The sequence below is a fragment of the Haliotis cracherodii genome, unplaced genomic scaffold (assembly GCF_022045235.1).
Source record: "Haliotis cracherodii isolate W230 unplaced genomic scaffold, xgHalCrac1.p SCAF_10, whole genome shotgun sequence".
In the NCBI taxonomy this organism is placed as follows: Eukaryota; Metazoa; Mollusca; class Gastropoda; order Lepetellida; family Haliotidae; genus Haliotis; species Haliotis cracherodii.
Window position 1 is genome coordinate 26,595,066 of NW_027266265.1, and position 20,388 is coordinate 26,615,453.

General features: G+C 41.9%; 1 protein-coding gene across 2 annotated transcripts in view; it reads right to left on the reverse strand.

The window, feature by feature from the left end:
• Positions 1-17,914, reverse strand: part of LOC139454213 (puratrophin-1-like) — a 255,215-nt gene extending 237,301 nt beyond the window's left edge. For both annotated transcript variants that reach the window (XM_071235788.1, XM_071235787.1), the window contains exon 1: positions 16,965-17,914. In XM_071235788.1, the coding sequence (XP_071091889.1) occupies positions 16,965-17,072 (108 nt within the window). In that variant the 5' untranslated portion in view covers positions 17,073-17,914. The remainder of the gene's footprint in view (positions 1-16,964) is intronic.
• Positions 17,915-20,388: the final 2,474 nt, after the last annotated feature.

Sequence of the window (20,388 nt, forward strand, 5' to 3'; positions counted from 1 at the left end):
ACATTATAAAAAGGAGCACAGCGACTTACTGCAGTATATAGACATGCCAAATATTATAGACTTGCATGGGCTGTATGGGCTGATTTGTTTCAGGGTCTGTACGCCAAATTAACACCCTTTTGACTCCATCGCTGTTAATATTAGGAAGTATAAGTGTAAGTTTCACTTATGTAACTTCTCATATTAATCAGTCAGAAAGCATGTCACAGAAACAACCTATTCTTTTCAAGTGAACTAACAACATTGTACAAGGGAGTGACACACAGCATTGCAATATCAGGGATGAAACGGCCTAAACAATAACGTTATTTCTCGCAACGCCTATGGTCGTCATTCACTAGCATAGGATCCGTTTTTCAGTCGTGTCATTGGGTGGATTTAACTGTCTTCCCTCACCCGTCGAGGTACCTGTTCAGGTAAAATCCCGAACAAATAAAATGATGGGTGGGGGTGTACTTAACACGTTATGGTCTAAATGAGCGTTTGTTTCAGTCTGACCTGCATTCCACAGATACCTGAAGTCATCAGAGACACCGCGACTCTAGTAGGGGTCCTGATCATAGGATATATACAACATAAGTACATGACCCGCCGATAGCATCTCGCCCCGTAACGCTACACCCCATCACAATACACTGAAAAATAGCGGGATTCAAATAATCGTCCATCTTGTCCTTATCGCCTCGTTTTGAGGTATCGGTTGAAGCATGTTAACGTCTTTGTAAGATAATTCTATTGAATTGATTTAAGTGTCGTAATATCACGATCGTGATATTAAAGATTTATTCCCCTGGATTACATTTAATCCTGTTTGATCACCGATACTGTTCATACATTGTGAAGGCAAGTCTGGATTGAATGAATATTAAGATAAGAATTTTGGTGGTAACTGACACGTGCTGTCATACGAGCTAAATAGAAAAATGAACACTTTGGACGACAAAACCATTCACATGTATTAGGTTGAACATATGCACGACATGAAAGGGAGTTTTCAATCTGTCGCGAGATCAGCATGTTCTATAGATAAGGGAATGGTAACGAAAACACGAGGTAGTAGCCGCGCGCATCTGTATACTATACCACGAAGATTGTCACATACGACACAGCCACTACTGCAAATGTCCACACGAGGCAATCAACCCGCCATCACCTGTAATCAGTGGCGTGCAAGATCTGCCTCGCACAGAATACTTGTCCGAGTTCCGCCAGGTATAATGTCTCCATGTATACCATTATACCAGCAGTTAATATCGTACAGTCAGCTCGTAATGTGTTTTTACTTACTAGACATAAGCAGCGTTGTGTTGAAAGTTTATCATTCCATGCTATTGCGCCTCCCCCTACCGCGTACAACAGGGAAGAGTCTGAAGGATAGGACGCAACAATTCAATTCTTTTCTGTGGGAATCATTACCATTATGTTTGTATAGTGGTATTCTGGTTAGGTGTTTGTTTGTTTCGTGTTTAACGCCACACTATTTAACTATTTAGCGGCATGTAAATAATCGAATCAAGACCAGACAATCTAGTGACTGACATTATGATCAACGTCCCAAGTTCTTATATCTAAATATTTTATTACCCATCTTGCTTTCAAAGTCCCCCCATGAAAAGAAGGAGGGCGTGGAGATGGTTGCGAGGTAACCAAATAACCAAAATTTCCCGATGCTGATGTGGAATAGAGCTAGCTAGAGCTGGCTAGACATGCTTTTGTATACGTTTCTAGATTGTGTATTTTTTCCCCATAAAATAAATATATTTCACAGTCATGGTGCGGGACTATGGAATCGTCTGTCGCACCAAATGGATGACGTTCAACGACGTGTGTAGGAAAACATGCTTTATGTATTGGCCAACTCGAAATACCAAATTCTAAAGTTACGGAAAACATTGAAATATTTAGACAAGTTCAACTTGTAGATAACTCGAACTGTTTTTCCGATTTGAACTTGAACAGATAATCACACAATCTGATAGTGTCATCATCCAAGAGGAACTTTTACCACATTTTATCTCCGTCTTGGTCAAAAGAATTGCTCTCGTTCGAATATTAGAAAAAAAACACTTCCTTAAAAACATGATTTGGAAAAGTCAAATTCGCATTAATGTCGAAGATTTCTAAAAGTGTTTTTCGTTTCTTAAATTATGTAAATACTGTGGGTGCATGTCGTCTCATAACCCCAATCCTTCCCACTGGGTGATCTGAACTTCCGGGTCAGCAATAGGCAAGTTCACAGCGGCTTGAGAACACCCAAGTCTGTGAGCCAGGCAAACCGATCATTGATAGCATAAGCAACTACTAACTATGTACAATGGCATAATCAGCCATCTGACACATAACCACTCGACTACCAATAGTCGGATCACGTACGCGGGGTAATGGGAACACGGCTGTTTAGCAGCAACACGCTAAACAAACATTTAAACAAGAGATTAAACAAATGCAAACTATCGTTGGTAAGCATTGCCATGCTTCGCGCTTATGCATTACATTCGCATCATGCTAATATTGGTGTAAACTGTGTGAGCTAACATTATCTTTTTTCACTGCGCATTTTATTCTTAAGTCGTTTTGGACGACGTCTACACTGGTTATAAATGACACAGGGGACTAACTACTAGGAATCATGGCGTCACTGAATACTTGCGTCAAGTGCTCATTGAAATACTAAGGTACATGTGCTGATGTAGCCCTGCCCCGCCCCGCCCCGCCCCGCCCCGCCCCGCCCCGCCGCGCCACGCCACGCCACGCCACGCCAAATATACACATTTCAGCGCCTGTACATGGTCGCCTTGTGCACTCGGCTAATTTCTACTTACTTTTGCAAAAATAAATATTCATTTGGGTAAATTTCCAATTGAGCAATATAAAATCTGTTTATCGTTTCGTGTAAATGTCACATACAAAATACAGGATGACATGAAATAATTATTTGTCACACGTGAGAAATGTGTATGTTAGGTAAGATTAGCGTAACCTCTGTAACTTCTCCAAACTGCCCCTCATTCAAGGAGTCCTGGGTCAGGTGGTGTCAGAAAGGCAGAAGGGATGAAGAAACGCCGACCATAGCTTTATGACGGTTGGGCCAGTTTCAAGTTGTGGCTGAATAGCCAGGTCAAATAGGACGGAGTATTGGTCTTGCTCGACCAAAGAGTAGAAGGGTAGTGGGACGCGAGACGTCTTCAGTGAAAATCATTGTTCGCTTAAGGAAAAGTATGTTTGATTGAAACATTACTTGGAAACGAATTTTTTACAAAAAGTGAGTAGCATCATTCAAAAGTGAATCACATAATCAGTTTACTATTGCAACATAGTTTCCATGGAAACCAACCTGATTTTCAAACTGTGATAAATCGCACAATAAAGAGAGAGAGACTATTGTCATTCACGACCTTCAGGTCTGATAAACAACAGCACTGGTAGCACATGGTTCCAGTGAAGACATTCGACTACTGAGCAGCCAATCAGCTTGATTTCTTATTCATGTCTGTTACCAGACAACACGTCACAATCGAGGTTGATGATAGGGAATGTAAAACAGTTTCGTGACAGAGGGGTGAAGGTCAGGACCCATGTGAATTAAGCAGTCGGCACTGATAACCTACAGTGGGCTGCCTAACAGACAGCGCCACAAGGTGCAAGGTGAGGTGAGGAGTTCCACCATGAGGACAGCCTCCACGGAACACCGTACGAACGTCAGGACCACTGGCGCGTCATTGAATGAGTTCAACAAGCTACTGGTAAAATATCCCAACCAGACGAGACCACAGAATAGTCCATTATATATGGTGTACAATACTGACTTAGGAATAGTTACACGTGCAAAGGTTCTGTAGAATGCACGAGCAAGCTGTGCGAGTGACTTCACTCTCCTCGCCAACACATAGGACTGTCCCATACATGAACCTCCTGGTGCCCCAGTGCAGCGTATCTCCATTCTATGAGGGTTTTGCTCTACTTGTTTACAGTGTTGTTGTTTTGCGAGTCCCTGTACCGAGTGTCAGCTGGTCTGCTGGTGACGCATAGTCCACCACATAACACTACAATCTAATGATCAGACTCGCCTCGCCTCGCCTCGCCTCGCCTCGCCTGCAGTACATAGCTGTTCACATATATCGATACATATACGTACGCCTGACACATCAATAAATGTTTCCCATTGTATATCTGCAACCACATGATACACTGTAATTATGCTAACATTGTCATCAACCCGAATAACTCGTACCGTTGGTCAAGATCTTGTTATCCGTCTAGGTCAGTGAGTTTTGGGAGCAACTTCGAGTAGACGGATGGAAGTTCGTTTTGAATGAACTTGCTCAGGTTAACGCGGAACTCCCGTTTGTACCCCCAATTCGATATTGCCTGTAACATCTACACTCTAAAGAACATATTCTGCAAAACCTTCGTTGTGAGTGTGTTGATTGCAAACTGGATGAGTCGCATCGACGTCCAGCCAGGACCATAGCCCTGATTCGGGGCTGAGATAAGAGACAACATTAAAGGTCTAGACAACACCTATTTGTTTGTCGCCGATCTTGTCACTAAACCTCTGTGGCCAACCAGCGTTTGTAATGCTGTGGGTGGGAGTGACTGTCTACTTATCCTACAGGCACGTGCTCCCATTCGTTTTACGTGTGGTTCCAGGACTACCACCAGTGAAAATGTACCTGGCGATTGGAAACGAAACAAGGAGTTATTTAACGGCCTCAAGATGTACAATATGCCTCAAATATATTTGGCCACAAGTGGGTTATGTCATGGGCGGCTTGCATTGACAACATAGCGCCGCCATGTATCCCCAAGGCTTCACATATATACACGTATCAATACTTACTGAAGTTAAGTACATTCGTCCTGACAAGCCACATGGTTCCCACAAATTATCGTGTACTCTCAATTCCCAAAGTACACATTTCCATGTGTCTATTACCAGTGCAAAGGAAGGCACTTAGCGCCTATTTTTCCATTGCATATGAAAACAATGTCAATCCGCATTTCTCACACACCAGTTAATCATGATCACATTGCCAAAGGGCCGTCACCACACTTCATCATTAGTATGCGCTGACGTGGGGCGCTTCCCTATGTACTTCAAGTGTATCACATTCTAAGCTAAATAATATGATAGGTGTTACCAAGTTGATAGTGAGTAGATGTTGGTCGAGCGTGATTCTAGCTGCTCATTGACGTATCTATCTACAAAATGTAAAGACCGTTTAAACTAGTGTTGATCAAGACCAAACTAGAGGGATAACTTAATAAGCAACATGCTTTTGTCATTCTTGTATTCAATGCTAATGCGCGTGTTATAAAATACAAATAGAAATAAAATACACTTAAAATATTGAAGTATCTTATTTCCATGGAGAGTCGACTATTGTAACGACGTAGAAACCTGAATGGCAGCATGGCACTACATTCAGGTTATCGGGACTTTTTAACATACAACATCTGTTCCAAGCTCACGAGCTTCACGCCATGGCAGTTCCACAGCCAATTGAGCAGCCATTAATTGTGTTCATTAACCCCCTACAGAACATGTGTCAGTGTTGTTTGTGTTCGCGTGGTCGATGTAATTCCGTTACATTACATTCTACCAATTTGTGCCTTTGTACTAGAACGAGTTTCGGCACAGCATTTCACTGAATCCAGGTACGGAATTAGCTTTGAAGACTGACGTGGAATGGAGTAATTTTATGTTTACACAGCGTTTACTAATGTTCCAGCCAAATAAAATTAGCAGCCACGGACACAAAAGCCATGTAGGGAATCGAACCCGGGCTTCCGTTTGGCTGCCACAGCTCTATTACAGACGCCTTACATACATCCATCTGCCTGTCGATCAGGGTACGTGGCCACTGAGCAATAACGACAAATGGCAAATGACAAGTTTTATTTAGTATTTAAAGTCTCGTGGCCCATAGTACTTATACAATGGACTGTGCACAACAACATCACTTTAAACAGAACGTAGCAACACTTTTCATATCTATGTGTAACGTCCCCAGCCCTTCAACATGATTGACATTTAGCGAAAATGATAACCGGCAAAAGAATTTTCTCGTTGCATAGATATAATAGTATGTTCAATACACTTTGTGCACAAGAAGGAAGTGGTATTCATTTTCTATGAGCTGCAAATTGCACCTTCTACAAATGTGTGCATTAATATCAACTGAGGGACGAGAGCTGAACATTCAACTTGTGTGACAAACAACGACATTTACATATCGTTCTGACAAGTTCCTTTCTATTTGTCAGATGTAAGACATTATTTGTCCATGGTAGTACTGTGGATGACGAGGTGCATGTTAATATGTTCATAAACACATCATGATATAGTTAACCGCTTTAGAACACTTGGTATGTTTAATATCCAGTGTAACTACTCAAAGGTTTTAGCCAAAACCTGTTTTTATATTTTACAACGTTGTAGAAAGCTGTTACATTGCTAGTGTTGTACAGTTCGTATAATCATTGTATAGATGATACATAATAGTCTCTCCCAATTCTACCACTATACTACTGAAATACTGCTAATATGACGATACAGTTGATCTCACATACTCTCATGATCCCATCAGGAATGGCTTATATATTACAAAAATGTTATATGTACTATAAATACAAGATTTAGTGCATACATGAGGGAGTCAAATAAAATATCTGTCTTCATGAGATCAATAGCTGTAATACACTGTCTCAACACGTGATATAAATGTAATGCACAGCTACATCCAAGAACAAGTCGATAGAAGAGCTCCTTTGTGTTGCGTGCATATCGCGACAGAACACAACGAGATATTTTTGAGCGATGCTGGTGACGTCATAATTTGTGACGCACATCAATAAACGCAATTTCTCTCGTTGATATGAGTGGAGAAGAAATGCTCACTTTAGGATATGTACGAACAGAACGCGGTCGGTGGTAAGTAAAACTCAACTGTGTGCGATAAGAACAAGATTAATCTATGTTCAAGAGGGATCAAGCATGCAGTCGCCTCGACCATAGCTTATATCCATATTCCAGATATTAACTTTATATCCATATATCTGCCTCGCTTTATACAAGCTCTCATCAAAACAGTAAGACCCCGGTAGGTTGAGAAGACCCGGCATCCAAGTCAACGCATGAAATATGTATAACATTCCGGCACATGATTGTCCGACCGATAGGACTTGATTGTCAAGCACGGATGAGCGGAGGGGACAAAGAGCGGATAAATATGCCCGTTGTCAAAATTACTGGAGATTGCAGACGTCTTTATATTCATCGGAGTGCATACATCAGAGTGCTACACGAAGAGTGCCTCGTGTGGTTGTATGGAGCGGGATCTCCTGATATTCAGAAGGGGGCCCCCAAGGGAGACATTCCCATGCATGCATTAAGATGGAAAGGAGTATTTTATATAGCGTTGATGCACATGCATGTATCATTGCACTTGATATGGTAAATATTGTTAATTGTATTCAGCTGTGTTCCATGTTCACTGTAGCTTTGCTGAGTAGCGGAAAACTTGAACGTAGTTTCGTCTTGATTGAATGTATCATCTGTTAATCAGTTTGTTTGTTTGTTTGTTGTTTAATGCCACACTCAGCAATATTCCAGCTATGTGACGGGGGTCTGTAAATAATCAAATCTGGACTGACATCATGAGCATCGATCTACGCAATTGGGATGCAATGACATGCATCGACCAAGTCAGCGAACCTGACCACCCGATCCCGTTAGTCGCCTCTAACGACAAGCATAGTCGCCTTTTACGGCAAGCATGGGTTGCTGAAGACCTTTTCTACCCCGGATCGTCAGTTTGAATTTCATTGTTCGCCACTGTCCTCGTTGACAGAAACCCGAGCTTGGAACACATGTTTCCCACCTAATGCCCTTGGGGACCCGAGAAGAATAGGTCCTCTCAGCAAATGTCCTTGTTGTACGAGTCGACCAGAATAGATCGGGGAATGAGGTCGGTGACTTGTTGATTGCGTGCCATCATACTCAAACAGCCCAGGACATTGCTCATAGTATCAATCACTGGTATGTTTGGCCTTGACTACAATATGTTCAGGCCGTCGTGATATAGATGGAGTAGATGGTGTATTGCTGACTGTGACGCACGGCAACAAAGCAAAAACATTTATTTACATTCTCATTTAAAAAAGTGCCTTCCAACGGTGTAACAACAACAGATATACGAGGGTTGGTTAAAAAGTTCTAAGCCTGACTAACTTTCAACTATGGGCAATAACAAAGTGTACTAGTCAATGAAGTACATTGTTTGAGTAGTTCATTGCAAGTGTACTTAGTATGTTTAGGCCATTTGTGTATTAGTGACAGCCAGTTGAACGTGATAGGGATCCAAATGGACACAGAAATGGAAAAGAACGATGTTTACTTTAGAGAAAAGTACTCCCTAAGAAATTCATGACCGCATGTCACAAGTGTATGGGGATAAGTGCCCGAGCTATTCCACTGTTAAACGTTGGTCAGTTATGTTGAGAGAACAAGCCTGGATGAGGGTCATAGGACTGGACGTCCCTCAACTTCCATCATTGAAGATTTAATCCAGGAGATAGAAATACTTATACTGTTAGATAGACTATTACCATTGCTGAACTTGAGGAAGACACAGGTCTAAGCCATGGATCCACTGAAACTATTATTCATGAACATTTACAGTTTCTAAATTCTGATGTTAAGGGAAAACGAACTGACATTGCAAGAGAAAATTTAAAGCTAATTAAGGAGGATTTCGTCAAATTCAAAGAGAGATTAGTAGTGGGTGATGAAAAATGGGTCTACCATTATGATCCCGAGTCAAAACGTCAATCCATGGAATGGCACCATTCCGCTTCTCCGGCACCAAAGAAATTCAAGTCTTCAAGATCAGTGGAGAAAGTTATGGCATTCTGGGATGAAAAGGGTGCGATCCTTGTTGATTACATAGAAAGTCTGGAGTTCTATCGTTTCATGACAATGCCTCTTCTCATACCTCTCGAGTTGCAAAGGCTGCTGTGCGACAATGTGGGTTCGGAGAGCTTCTTCACACTCCGTACTCGCCAGATCAGACACCAAGTGATTTACACCTGTTACCTAAAAACTGAAAGAACTCCTTCGTGGAAAACGACAACGATGACCTCAAAACTGCCGTGAAAAGGTTTTTCAGCATGGGTTAAGAAAACATCTTTCCAGTTGGAATTGAAAAGCTTTACTATCGATATGAGAAGTATATTAAAAAGCAGAAAGATAATTTTGAAAAATAAAACACTTTCACAATTGTTGGTTTTGTTTGTTAGGCTTAGAACGTTTTGACCAGCCCTCGTAGTATGACTTGAAATGAGGCCACATATACAACATTTCACAGAGAGGCACATTTATCAGTGATCAACGTGGTTAGTCAGGCTTGATGTGAAGACCGTATAGCAGACGACATCGCCGCCATGTTGTCATGCCATGTCAGAAGGTATAATGGATGCCTTGTCCCGGACCGAGTGGTCAGTGAAACTGGGGGACTTTGCATGTGACGTGTTCTGTGTCACGCATGATAGAACGTGACGGCGTGGGTGGTCAGGCTTGACGTGCCGTTACCATACTCAGTTACAAGTATTTCAGTGTTAAAGTTACAAGTATATCACGGCATGACAGCTTTGGAAGAAAGGAGCTGATTTCTTGGTAAAATCCACGAACACGGGCATGGTGCCAACAGACTAAGGATGTGGATTTGGATGCGACAAAGGCACGAGAAAGGGACGCAAACTGCACGGTTAACTGCGCTTTGGGGTCGTTATGCTGTCAACCATTAGTTTACCATGATCATGTACTTACAGTCCGCAGTTTTATAGCTGGAATATTGCTGACTGTCAAGTGAAAGAATATGCACTCACTTACTCACACATAAGTCAGTGCGACGTGCAACTATATTACTTGGATATTCACACGCATGTCACAACCTGACCACAATCTAGTTTTCTACATCCTTTAACCAAGAGTGTCTTATGTATTCTGGTGTTGTAGAGAAAGCAACGCCATATATTCGAGAGGCGATATGCATCCAATCTACATACCCAAACTTCCAGCCCTGCATTCCGAGACTCCGAGATACGCCCTATAGTTGCCTGGTGGAGTATGTGTCTGCTTGGAGGTATGTGACCGAGGGGATATACACTTGATGACGTACCCACCGGCCAGTGACATTTGACCACCACATTTATACAACATGACTGGCCAGAGAGAATTAGTCCAGTGACACACATGTACAACGTGGGTCTTTGAATGTCTGCACCAGGACAAGGTACACAGATAGTGAAATCCTTCGAGAGACCATTAAATCGATAAGGGGTTGTCCGTAGTTCGTGACAAGTTTTATATATATATGGAGTTATTGGATATCAACTCAGATATGGAGTTATTGGATATCAACTATGTTTCACTGGCCGATAGCATGAGCATTGGCAGATAGAAAACGACGACACACAACCAGGTCACACATCGGAAACCCCGAAGGGGATCCCTTATCAAATGAATAGGTATCCAGCCTATATACGCCTGTGTACACCCTGGGTAAATACGTTAACTGTATATACGCCTGTGTAAATACGTAAACTGCATAACACCTGTGTAAATACGTTAACTGTATATACGCCTGTGTCAATACGTTAACTGTATATACGCCTGTGTAAATACGTTAACTGTATATACGCCTGTGTAAATACGTAAACTGCATAACCCCTGTGTAAATACGTTAACTGTATATACGCCTGTGTAAATACGTTAACTGCATTACCCCTGTGTAAATACGTTAACTGTATATACGCCTGTGTAAATACGTTAACTGCATAACCCCTGTGTAAATACGTTAACTGCATAACCCCTGTGTAAATACGTTAACTGCATAACCCCTGTGTAAATACGTTAACTGTATATACGCCTGTGTAAATACGTTAACTGCATAACCCCTGTGTAAATACGTTAACTGCATAACCCCTGTGTAAATACGTTAACTGCATAACCCCTGTGTAAATACGTTAACTGTATATAAGCCTGTGTAAATACGTAAACTGCAAATACCCCTCTGTAAAAACGTCAACTGCATATACCCTGTGTAAATACGGTAACTGTATAACCCCTGTGTAAATACGTTAAATGTATACACCCTGTGTAAAAACGTTAACTATATGTACACCTGTGTAAATACTTTAACTGTATAACCCCTGTGTAAATACGTTAAATGTATACACCCTGTGTAAAAACGTTAACTGTATAACCCCTGTGTAAATACGTTAAATGTATACACCCTGTGTAAAAACGTTAACTGTATAACCCCTGTGTAAATACGTTAACTGCATATACGCCTGTGTAAATACGATAACTGTATATACGCCTGTGTAAACACGTTAACTACATAACCCCTGTGTAAATACGTTAAATGTATACACCCTGTGTAAATACGTTAACAGTATATACGCCTGTGTAAATGCGTTAACTGCATAACCCCTGTGAAAATACGTTAACTGTATATACGCCTGTGTAAATACGTAAACTGCATAACCCCTGTGTAATACATTAACTGCATATACCCTGTGTAAATACGTTAACTGCATATACCCTGTGTAAATACGTTAACTGCATATACCCTGTGTAAATACGTTTACTGCATATGCCCTGTGTAAATACGTAAACTGCACATATGCCTGTGAAAATACGTTAACTGTATATACGCCTGTGTAAATACGTAAACGTCACAACCCCTGTGTAAATACGTTAACTGTATATACGCCTGTGTAAATACGTTAACTGAATATACGCCTGTGTAAATACGTAAACTGCAAATACGCCTCTGTAAAAACGTCAACTGCATATACCCTGTGTAAATACGTAAACTGCAAATACGCCTCTGTAAAAACGTCAACTGCATAACCCCTGTGTAAATACGTTAATTGTATATACCCGTGTAAATACGTTAACTACAGTAATTAACTGTACGCAGATACTTCATTATTCATATTGCCTCCTGTAAGTATATTTCCTTCCTTCCGACAATGGTACTTTCAAACTTTGAACCCCTTCGTGATATTTAGTGCTTTAATCTCTCCTGTTATATATTTACTTGACATTAAAATGACACGTTTTGATCGACAAATCATAAATTCACCAACAGAAAGCTTGACACAAGAACTTCGATCCGTAAAATGAATTATTGAACGGAATCGAACTCGCATGGGTGGAAGACAAAGGGCTTTACCCACTGAGCTAACACGCTGTTGATATGCAAGTCATGCGCACTTCAGTGCAGGGATAAACACAAGGGCGCACAGCTCCAAGTGACCCAGTTTAATAAATGCCTTATCATCTGATTAATTCTGAAGCTGTTCCTCGTTAAATTAAAACAAAGTCATGTTCCCCCTGCCTCCCCTGTGCACGTTGAGTCACAGAGGTGTCTGCCATACTGGTAGAGAAAAACATTCAACACCCAGTTCGCATGCGGCCAACTTTACACTTCAGTCTGACTGGTATAATAAATCTGTCCACCTATGCAAGTATGTAAGACCATACGCAATGTTGTTTGTTTGTTTGATGTTTAACGCCGCACTCAGCAATATTCCAGCTCTATGACGGCAGTCTGTAAATAATCGAGTCTGGACCAGACAATCCATTGACATCATGATAATCGATCAACTCAGTTGTAATACGATGACATGCATCAACCAAGTCAGCGAGCCTGACCACCGGATCCCGTTAGTCGCCACTTACTACAAGCATAGTCGCCTTTTGCGGGAAGCATGGGTTGCTGAAGACCTATTCTAACCCGGATTTTCACGAGTAACAAGACCCAATGATCGTGGTCTGAAGTGCATATTCTTGTGTCTGATGCGGATTCCATGATTATATACCTTGAATGTGCTGATTGTGACATTAAACGACATTCATTCACTTCACAAAAATACCAACACATGATTTTATGTAGTCCTGCACCATGACCGTGGAATATATTTATTTTATTAAAAATAATAATCTAGAAATGCATACAAAAGCAAGTCTAGCCAGCTCAAGCTAGCTCTATTCAACAAATCAGCATAGGGAATTATTTTAAATTTTTATAGTCAAGAAGGATATTTTGTAATATAAGATTTCAGAGACTAAATGTTAGTCTAGATTTTATGTTGTGCATTGTGGTATAGACAGGGAGGGGCTGCAGGGTGTCCCCTCCCGTGATGAAGGGGCGGTTGCCGTGTCAGTTTGACTGAATGATGAACAGCGTTGTTCAGTGTTCACCGACACACATTAAGATTCCTCCAGGTGTCGTGAGCTGTCGGGGAACAGCAATACATAAGTATAAAGTCATACTTCCGAAAGAAATCCACAAAGCTTTTATTAAATATCCTTTCAGGCAAAGGAGGGACATTGATGTAACCTGATACCGATTGAACGCGTGAGAACAGGTAACCGGGAGCTACAGAACTACTAGCAGTCACAACCCCTAACGAAATAAAACTTATGTTATTCTGTAAAGATGCTGAAAATACCCGAGCTCTTATTTTACAACATAAGACACGGGTCCACCTTGGAATGCCAGGCCTTCATATCATCACATTCAACGTATCCTGTATCTTTTAAAAAGCGTTCAATAGCGACATGGAGATCGGCCGGAGAATACTGTTGGTGTGATCCCCATACGAAAAATACACTGTATAGGGCTTTTAACAGCGTTTACCGAGACTACAAACACTGATTTATTTGATAACTACAGTGTCAAGTAAATTATCAAACATGTGACCTGACACGAGGTCTTTGGGGTCAGTTTGAACCCTGGAAGGTCAAATCCACCAAAGAATCAAACATTTCTCTAACTACACAATTTAAATGTATGACCTGTCAAACTACAAGCGAGACTGTCCATCAGTCTTCATTAACTTGGAAGATTGATTGAATACGTTCAACTCCAGCAGTGAGACCGGTGACGACAGTTAGGACAAAGAAGCCGCCCACTCCAACAGAAAACATGCTAAACCTGTTCCGTGTTAATACACAACCTTGTAGGATCGTGAATACATCTGTGTACACAACACACGCAGACATTCAACCAACAACATATGCACTGATCGGGGATGAATAATCGATGGGACATTAGTTCGAACTAGTTATGCTGAAATGTCACATTGAAATGATATTCCACATGAGTAATTGTGGGTTTGTTTTAATATTTGATATATGATAATGTTACTATATGTAGATTATTCCAGTCGGATGATTTTGCTGTTTCTTCTCATCATTAATGAATGTCCAGTTCGTTCGTTAACCTTACGAGGAACCCACACCTACTGAAACTGACTCCATTGTTGCAACTGTCGCGGCTGTACAAACGGTACAAACTGTTTATATCAATCAACGAATAGTACACCTTACTGAGTTCAAATAGGCGCCAGTCTAAGTAGTCTGCCTCACAGTCCCTGAACCTGATTATTTTCCATACCGCTAAGATCTTTCTGTAATGCAAAAGCCCAATATGAAGCAAGTCTAGATTTTCCTCAGGTTCAGGTTCTGAATCTCCCACATCACTGAGGCTCCTTTTCAACATAAATGGAACTATTTGTTTCGATCAAAATTCCATGTTTTAAGAGTCAGATCGTTAGTCTGCAGTCTATGTTACACAGGTGTACGTCAATACGCGTTGTTGCGTGAGATCAGCGTCTCATGTTGAGGGCGACAGATGTGTTTAAAACGGATCTGGTAGGGGTCTGATTCATCCACCGTCCTACACTTCTCAGTGCAGCTTGGAAAGCGGTTTAACCAAGGTTAAGTAATGAGTATGTTTCGAACGCACTTGAAAGACTCTTTGCGTAGCACTTAAATATTTTTTTCTCCCTTAAATCATGATATAAGTTCCTTATTATTCTTACATCATATATTTACTTCGACATATGCAATAGTTCGACGTAACGGTAATTAATATACAAAGTGTTTTTCAAAGTTTTTGCATTAAATGTGTCGTAAAATCTCATTTTATGTACCCAACAATCCTACACAATACACAGAACAATAATATAATTTGACATGCGGTCATAAAGAACAAAATGTGTATACTATATATTATTGTGGATGCTTTAAAGTGCAAGTGTCCCAGTCCTTCCTGGGTATAGCAGGATACCTGATCCTATACGTGATGCTTAACACTGTAGTGACAGTACCACCGGCAGATGCATCACTCCCGACTATGCAGAGAATGTCCGACCTTGACAAACACCCGAGTCATCACATTTTATTAACTGCCACAGCACAACACCTGCGCCCGGGGAGTGTTACAGTGCAACATGCACATATTGCCTGTAACCTGTAACGCCGATATGTTACATTATCTATACAAACCCTTGATATCTGCTGGACTGTAGGGTATGTAGTCGTGCCGTGTGTCACAGGGACACAGGGACACAGACATCGTCCGGAATACCGGGTGTCCGCACAGAAGGAGCGCGGACTAACGGAGTTGCGCAGGTTACATTTTATACATTCCATGTAGATACATAATGGGCGAATGTTCATATTGCACCTACCTACATGTCTATATAAGAAGATATAAGATAATGGCTATATAACAATAACTATACTGTTCACATACAAACCATATTTGCAAAGTAGTACGTAAAACACACCCAAATGATTCATGAATATTGATGAACCTAAACAGTATATGTATGTATACATATATGCACCTTCCCAATTGATCCAAGATCGAAGCACGTTAGTGACTGATTTAGTAATTATCGTCAATACCCACTCCCTCCTAATTTCCGGTCAAATTAACCCCGGATCCCCAGGGGCGGATATGAGGTAAGACAATCTGTATGAACAGAGTCAGGTCCCTACAAGCGTGCTCCGCCATCATCTGTACAGAGCGTTGTGTGTTACCTTAGACAGATTACGACATAATGGGAGAATTCTCCACAAAAGTTTAACGCAAACAGTTTTCTCACAGACTACCCATGCACGGTGAAGTCTCTTCAAAACCATCCGTGACACAGCATTTAAGAACTATATTTTACATACTTGTTATATTTCCACTGGATACTGGCTCAGCTGAAGCCCTTCATGGAACTGACGTCTTAAATACTCCACTGTAGGCCACTTATCACTTCAGAATATCTCAATACTTCAGTTTAATGTTGTTGTGGTTATCAGATTATCGATACTTCACATACTGAGTTTGTTAAATACAAACAGCATTCTTGACGCTTAAGTGCATGTCTGGAAGAAGGCGAGAAAACAAAAGAACAATGCTTATGGTTAATCTTTGAAAAATATCGGTAAGGTTGCTTTCTGTTGAGTTATTGTTCGCTGGAGAGAAACAACGGGAACACCAGGTCGAGAGAAGCTGTTTCTCAGTACAAGTTGCATATCGAAATTTGTTTAAGTACATGTGTATATAAATTAGGAGTAAATATATTTTAATGGATTAAAGGGGAGAGCTTGTACTACTCTGAGGAAAGTGTCTGACGCTGTCGTTCCAATACATCTAAACTGTGATTATGTTCATGCATTGAACTGATCAATTAGCCAGTTCATCATGTGCGATAACAGTTCGAAGAAAAAACTATTTAAAGATCGGATTTGTGAGCAGATTTGTCGTGTAAAAATACAACTGCTCACAGCAAGATCAGTGCTGTGGCGACCCTGTACGTCATACCTGTCCTAATTTAGAACAAGGATGTTGTTTGAAAATAACACTTCTTTCCCACGCGCGTCTTTGGCAGATGTAGAAACAGTTCGAGGTTTTCATATTGCCTCAACCTGCCACAAACCGTGTTGTTCACATAAAGCATTAGCGATCCAGGTGTATGATTGACTGTCTAAACATGTATTCGAAAAGAGTATGACAGGTCTGTCATTCATTGGGAACACGGCATGTCTGTTTAATGGGGCGTGATTGTGTGTGTGTGTGTGTGTGTGATTCAGACTCACCACCTACCTTGGAATGTGTGAAGTAGCCGAGTACAGTATTAGCAAGGCCCTGGGAGATAGAACGAATGAAGTTCTCCACCCCTCCCAGACCCATCCGCTCCACCCACATCGACATTGTCCCAGGGGTCCGCCTTGCTTGCTGTCACAAAGGTAGAAGGTATCCTTTTAATCCATCGAAAACACGCCTAATGTAAGCCATGCTTGTCGTCTGCTTGTTACCAGGTGAAGTAACTACGAGTGCTGTCGCCTGCTTGTTTCCCCCCAAGTGTGAGTAGTCCCGACTCGGAGCTGTACCTGGACCTGGGCTAGTTTCACCTTGTTGTGACTACACAGCTGCACTATACGAAACAATCTCAATGTACTGTTAATCCGAATAATCGAGTATTACTATCAAACTCTCCCCCGCAACTGGCCCGTGTCTCCCTCAAGACAACACACTCCAGCCGGGACTGAACTGTGAACTTTCCCACTATATCGCCAGTACATACACTACACCCTTCCTTTTTCAACCAAGCTGAACTCTTCAAGGAATCACCGAAAACGTAGATACTATTCGCTCCATATCGTCTGCTGGTGTGTCAGTCCATCTCTTCAGTCCACAACATACTCCAGAACCGAGAAATCTCGAAATATCCCTTGAGGCAGAAAGATCATCTATTACTCAGCGTGTCGTCTGCTCCTGTACAGACGTACCTTACCCGCCCTCTCCCTCGCAGTGTAGTGCACACCTCCCTGCACTGCTGCCCCGGTGAATTCACCGAGGGACGATTTGTTTTACTACTATCTGTCTCACTTCATCGCTAACACGCATCTCTCGATACGTACATGCGAGCATGTTGAAGCTCATGGTAAGGCTGGTGCACCTCTCGACAGAGCTCAACAGATGACGACGCACATTTTAAGTTCAGTGAAGCGTTGCGAATGAAATAAAAACCTTCCGAAACTATCATCTTCATACTTCCCCCTTTCCCCCAGCAATCACTGATATAACGAGTTTACCCTGCCGTGGGATCGATTATCTGTCTGTGTCACGTGACAGGCCTCGTCTGCTCCTGGCAACATATGGACGATACAAAAGTATGTAATAAATATTCATTTGTATAAAGTTGTAATAGTTACATTTTCTTCTCACATGTTCATGAATAAGCCCAAACGCTTAGTATATCACACGTGTTTATTGCAGAAACATACTGATACGCTGTATTCCACATGAGATAATTACCTAAAAGATGTATTTGAGGAGAAAAGATACCGTGTGGATGCATGTAAAACCCACAACTAACGTATGTATTTTCTTGCTGCGCAATGACGACAGACAAGCAACTCACAATGTTACCACGCATAAAGTAGGGTTTATACATCAGTACATGACAAAACATCTGGCAGACGACTTTTGTGGTATTGGCAGACGACACACAGAACATCTCGTATTACATTGGCACACATCCGCCAGGACATGACATCTAGTGCCCTGCTGCAAAGCTGTTACCTGAATCCATGATATGTGTGTGGACGGGTATGGTACGACTCAATGTCGTATTAACATGCCTATTTCCAGAAATGAAAATACAACATTTTGGAGAGTAAGATTTTATTCTATGTCGGAAGTCTACACGTCGACTGATACAAGTATGTCAAACACTCCCACTAGTCGACATTCTATACAACCCAACGTTTGATGGTGATAATCTTTCTATTTAAATACACACTTGACATATTATAGAATCAGGTTTTTGTATCATGGAAAGATGAAAAACTATACCTGTTAAAAGTGGGTTACTTTTGGTCGCCAGTATTAATAAAACCGTTGTAATCTGTTGCATTCAAAGAACAATGACTTTTATACCGTGCTCAACTTGTAGCGATCCACGGCGAACCGATCAAGAAGGAAGTTGGTTGGTCTGGACCAGACAATCCAGTGATTAATATCAGGAGCATCGATTCACGCGCAGTTGGGATCGATGACATGCATCAACCAAGTCAGCGAGCCTGACCAACCGATCCCGTTAGTCGCCTCTTACGACAAGCATAGTCGTCTTTTACGGCAAGCGTGGGCTGCTGAAGAGCTGTTCTACCCCGGAAGGAAGTATATGTAGGGATTGCGCCGGCGAGTCACAAATTCAAATCCTACCTTTGCATTTCATATTTACCTCACCCCACCTCAACCCACCCCACAACACCCCACCCCACCCCACCCCACTCGGACTCGGTTATTGAAATCCCACCATGATATAGCCTGAATGATGCTGACGGCAGTGTTTGGCAACGTCCATTCCTTCAGCTGATACATCTCATGATAACTGGGAGGTTAGACTGCAATGGGGATGGAATGAACATAGTGACTGCTGAAAAATGATAACCCACGATCTCAACAGGCCAAAACCCAAAACTCAAACAGGTCATGTACCCAATCCGTACGGACCGTTCACAGCTCAGACTATCACTGCAATCGTATGCTCTGTTGTGACAGATGAGGTCGCATTGATGCAATATGTCAGTTCCTACCAACTGGATAAACACACTCTCCACACACACGACTGCAAACTATCTCATTCAAAACACGAGAACTCTCGAAGGTCATGCACGTGCAAAAAGCCCAGCACACGACTCCAGAAATAGACATCCTTCCGAACGATAAGACAAGCCGACCACAGCACACTCTCGGTGCATAGTACTGTAGCGGGCAGAGACACGCATGGAGAAGCTGTTTCGGGCACTTTTTCAATTTATGGAGATAATTTACAAATTAATTTACTTCTGGGATAGACAAAAGGTTGACGTTGCCATGGCAACGACATTCTGGTATGACGGTTACACAGATTTACTGTAGCGAGACATGCTATTATGTCCACAGTACTCCCCAACAAGACAGGATGGTTAATGTATCTACCCTCGTCTCGTGGTATGACCAAAGCTTTCAGGTCGCTGACCGAGTGTATGAAGTGCGTGTTTGCAGGACATGTTGTAAGGACTGTTATATAACTCACGAAGTCCGGGTGAGATATATTTCTTGTTCTGGGTCACGATACGGGACACAGGATACCAGTGGTCCCGGTTGACCGAGTGAGTGAACATTGTTTAACGCCACAGTCACCTATGATCAAGCTATCTAACGGCGACCTGTAAGTCAGACAAACCAGTGACCGAAAGAATGAGCAACGGCCCCCGCCATCGGGGAATGATTTCATACAACCGTCCTCTGTCGTCGCTTCTTTCAACAAGCGGGGCGGTCGGGTAGCCTAGTGGTTGAAGCGTGGGTACCCGACATGGGTACAATGTGTGAAGCCCATTTCTGGTGTCCCCCGCCGTCATATTGCTGGAATATTGCTAAAAGCGGCGTAAAACCATACTCACTAACTCACTCTTTCAACAAGCACGGGTCGTAGGGACCTATTTCTCCGCGGAAGTCTAATTGGAAAATGTTTAAATTT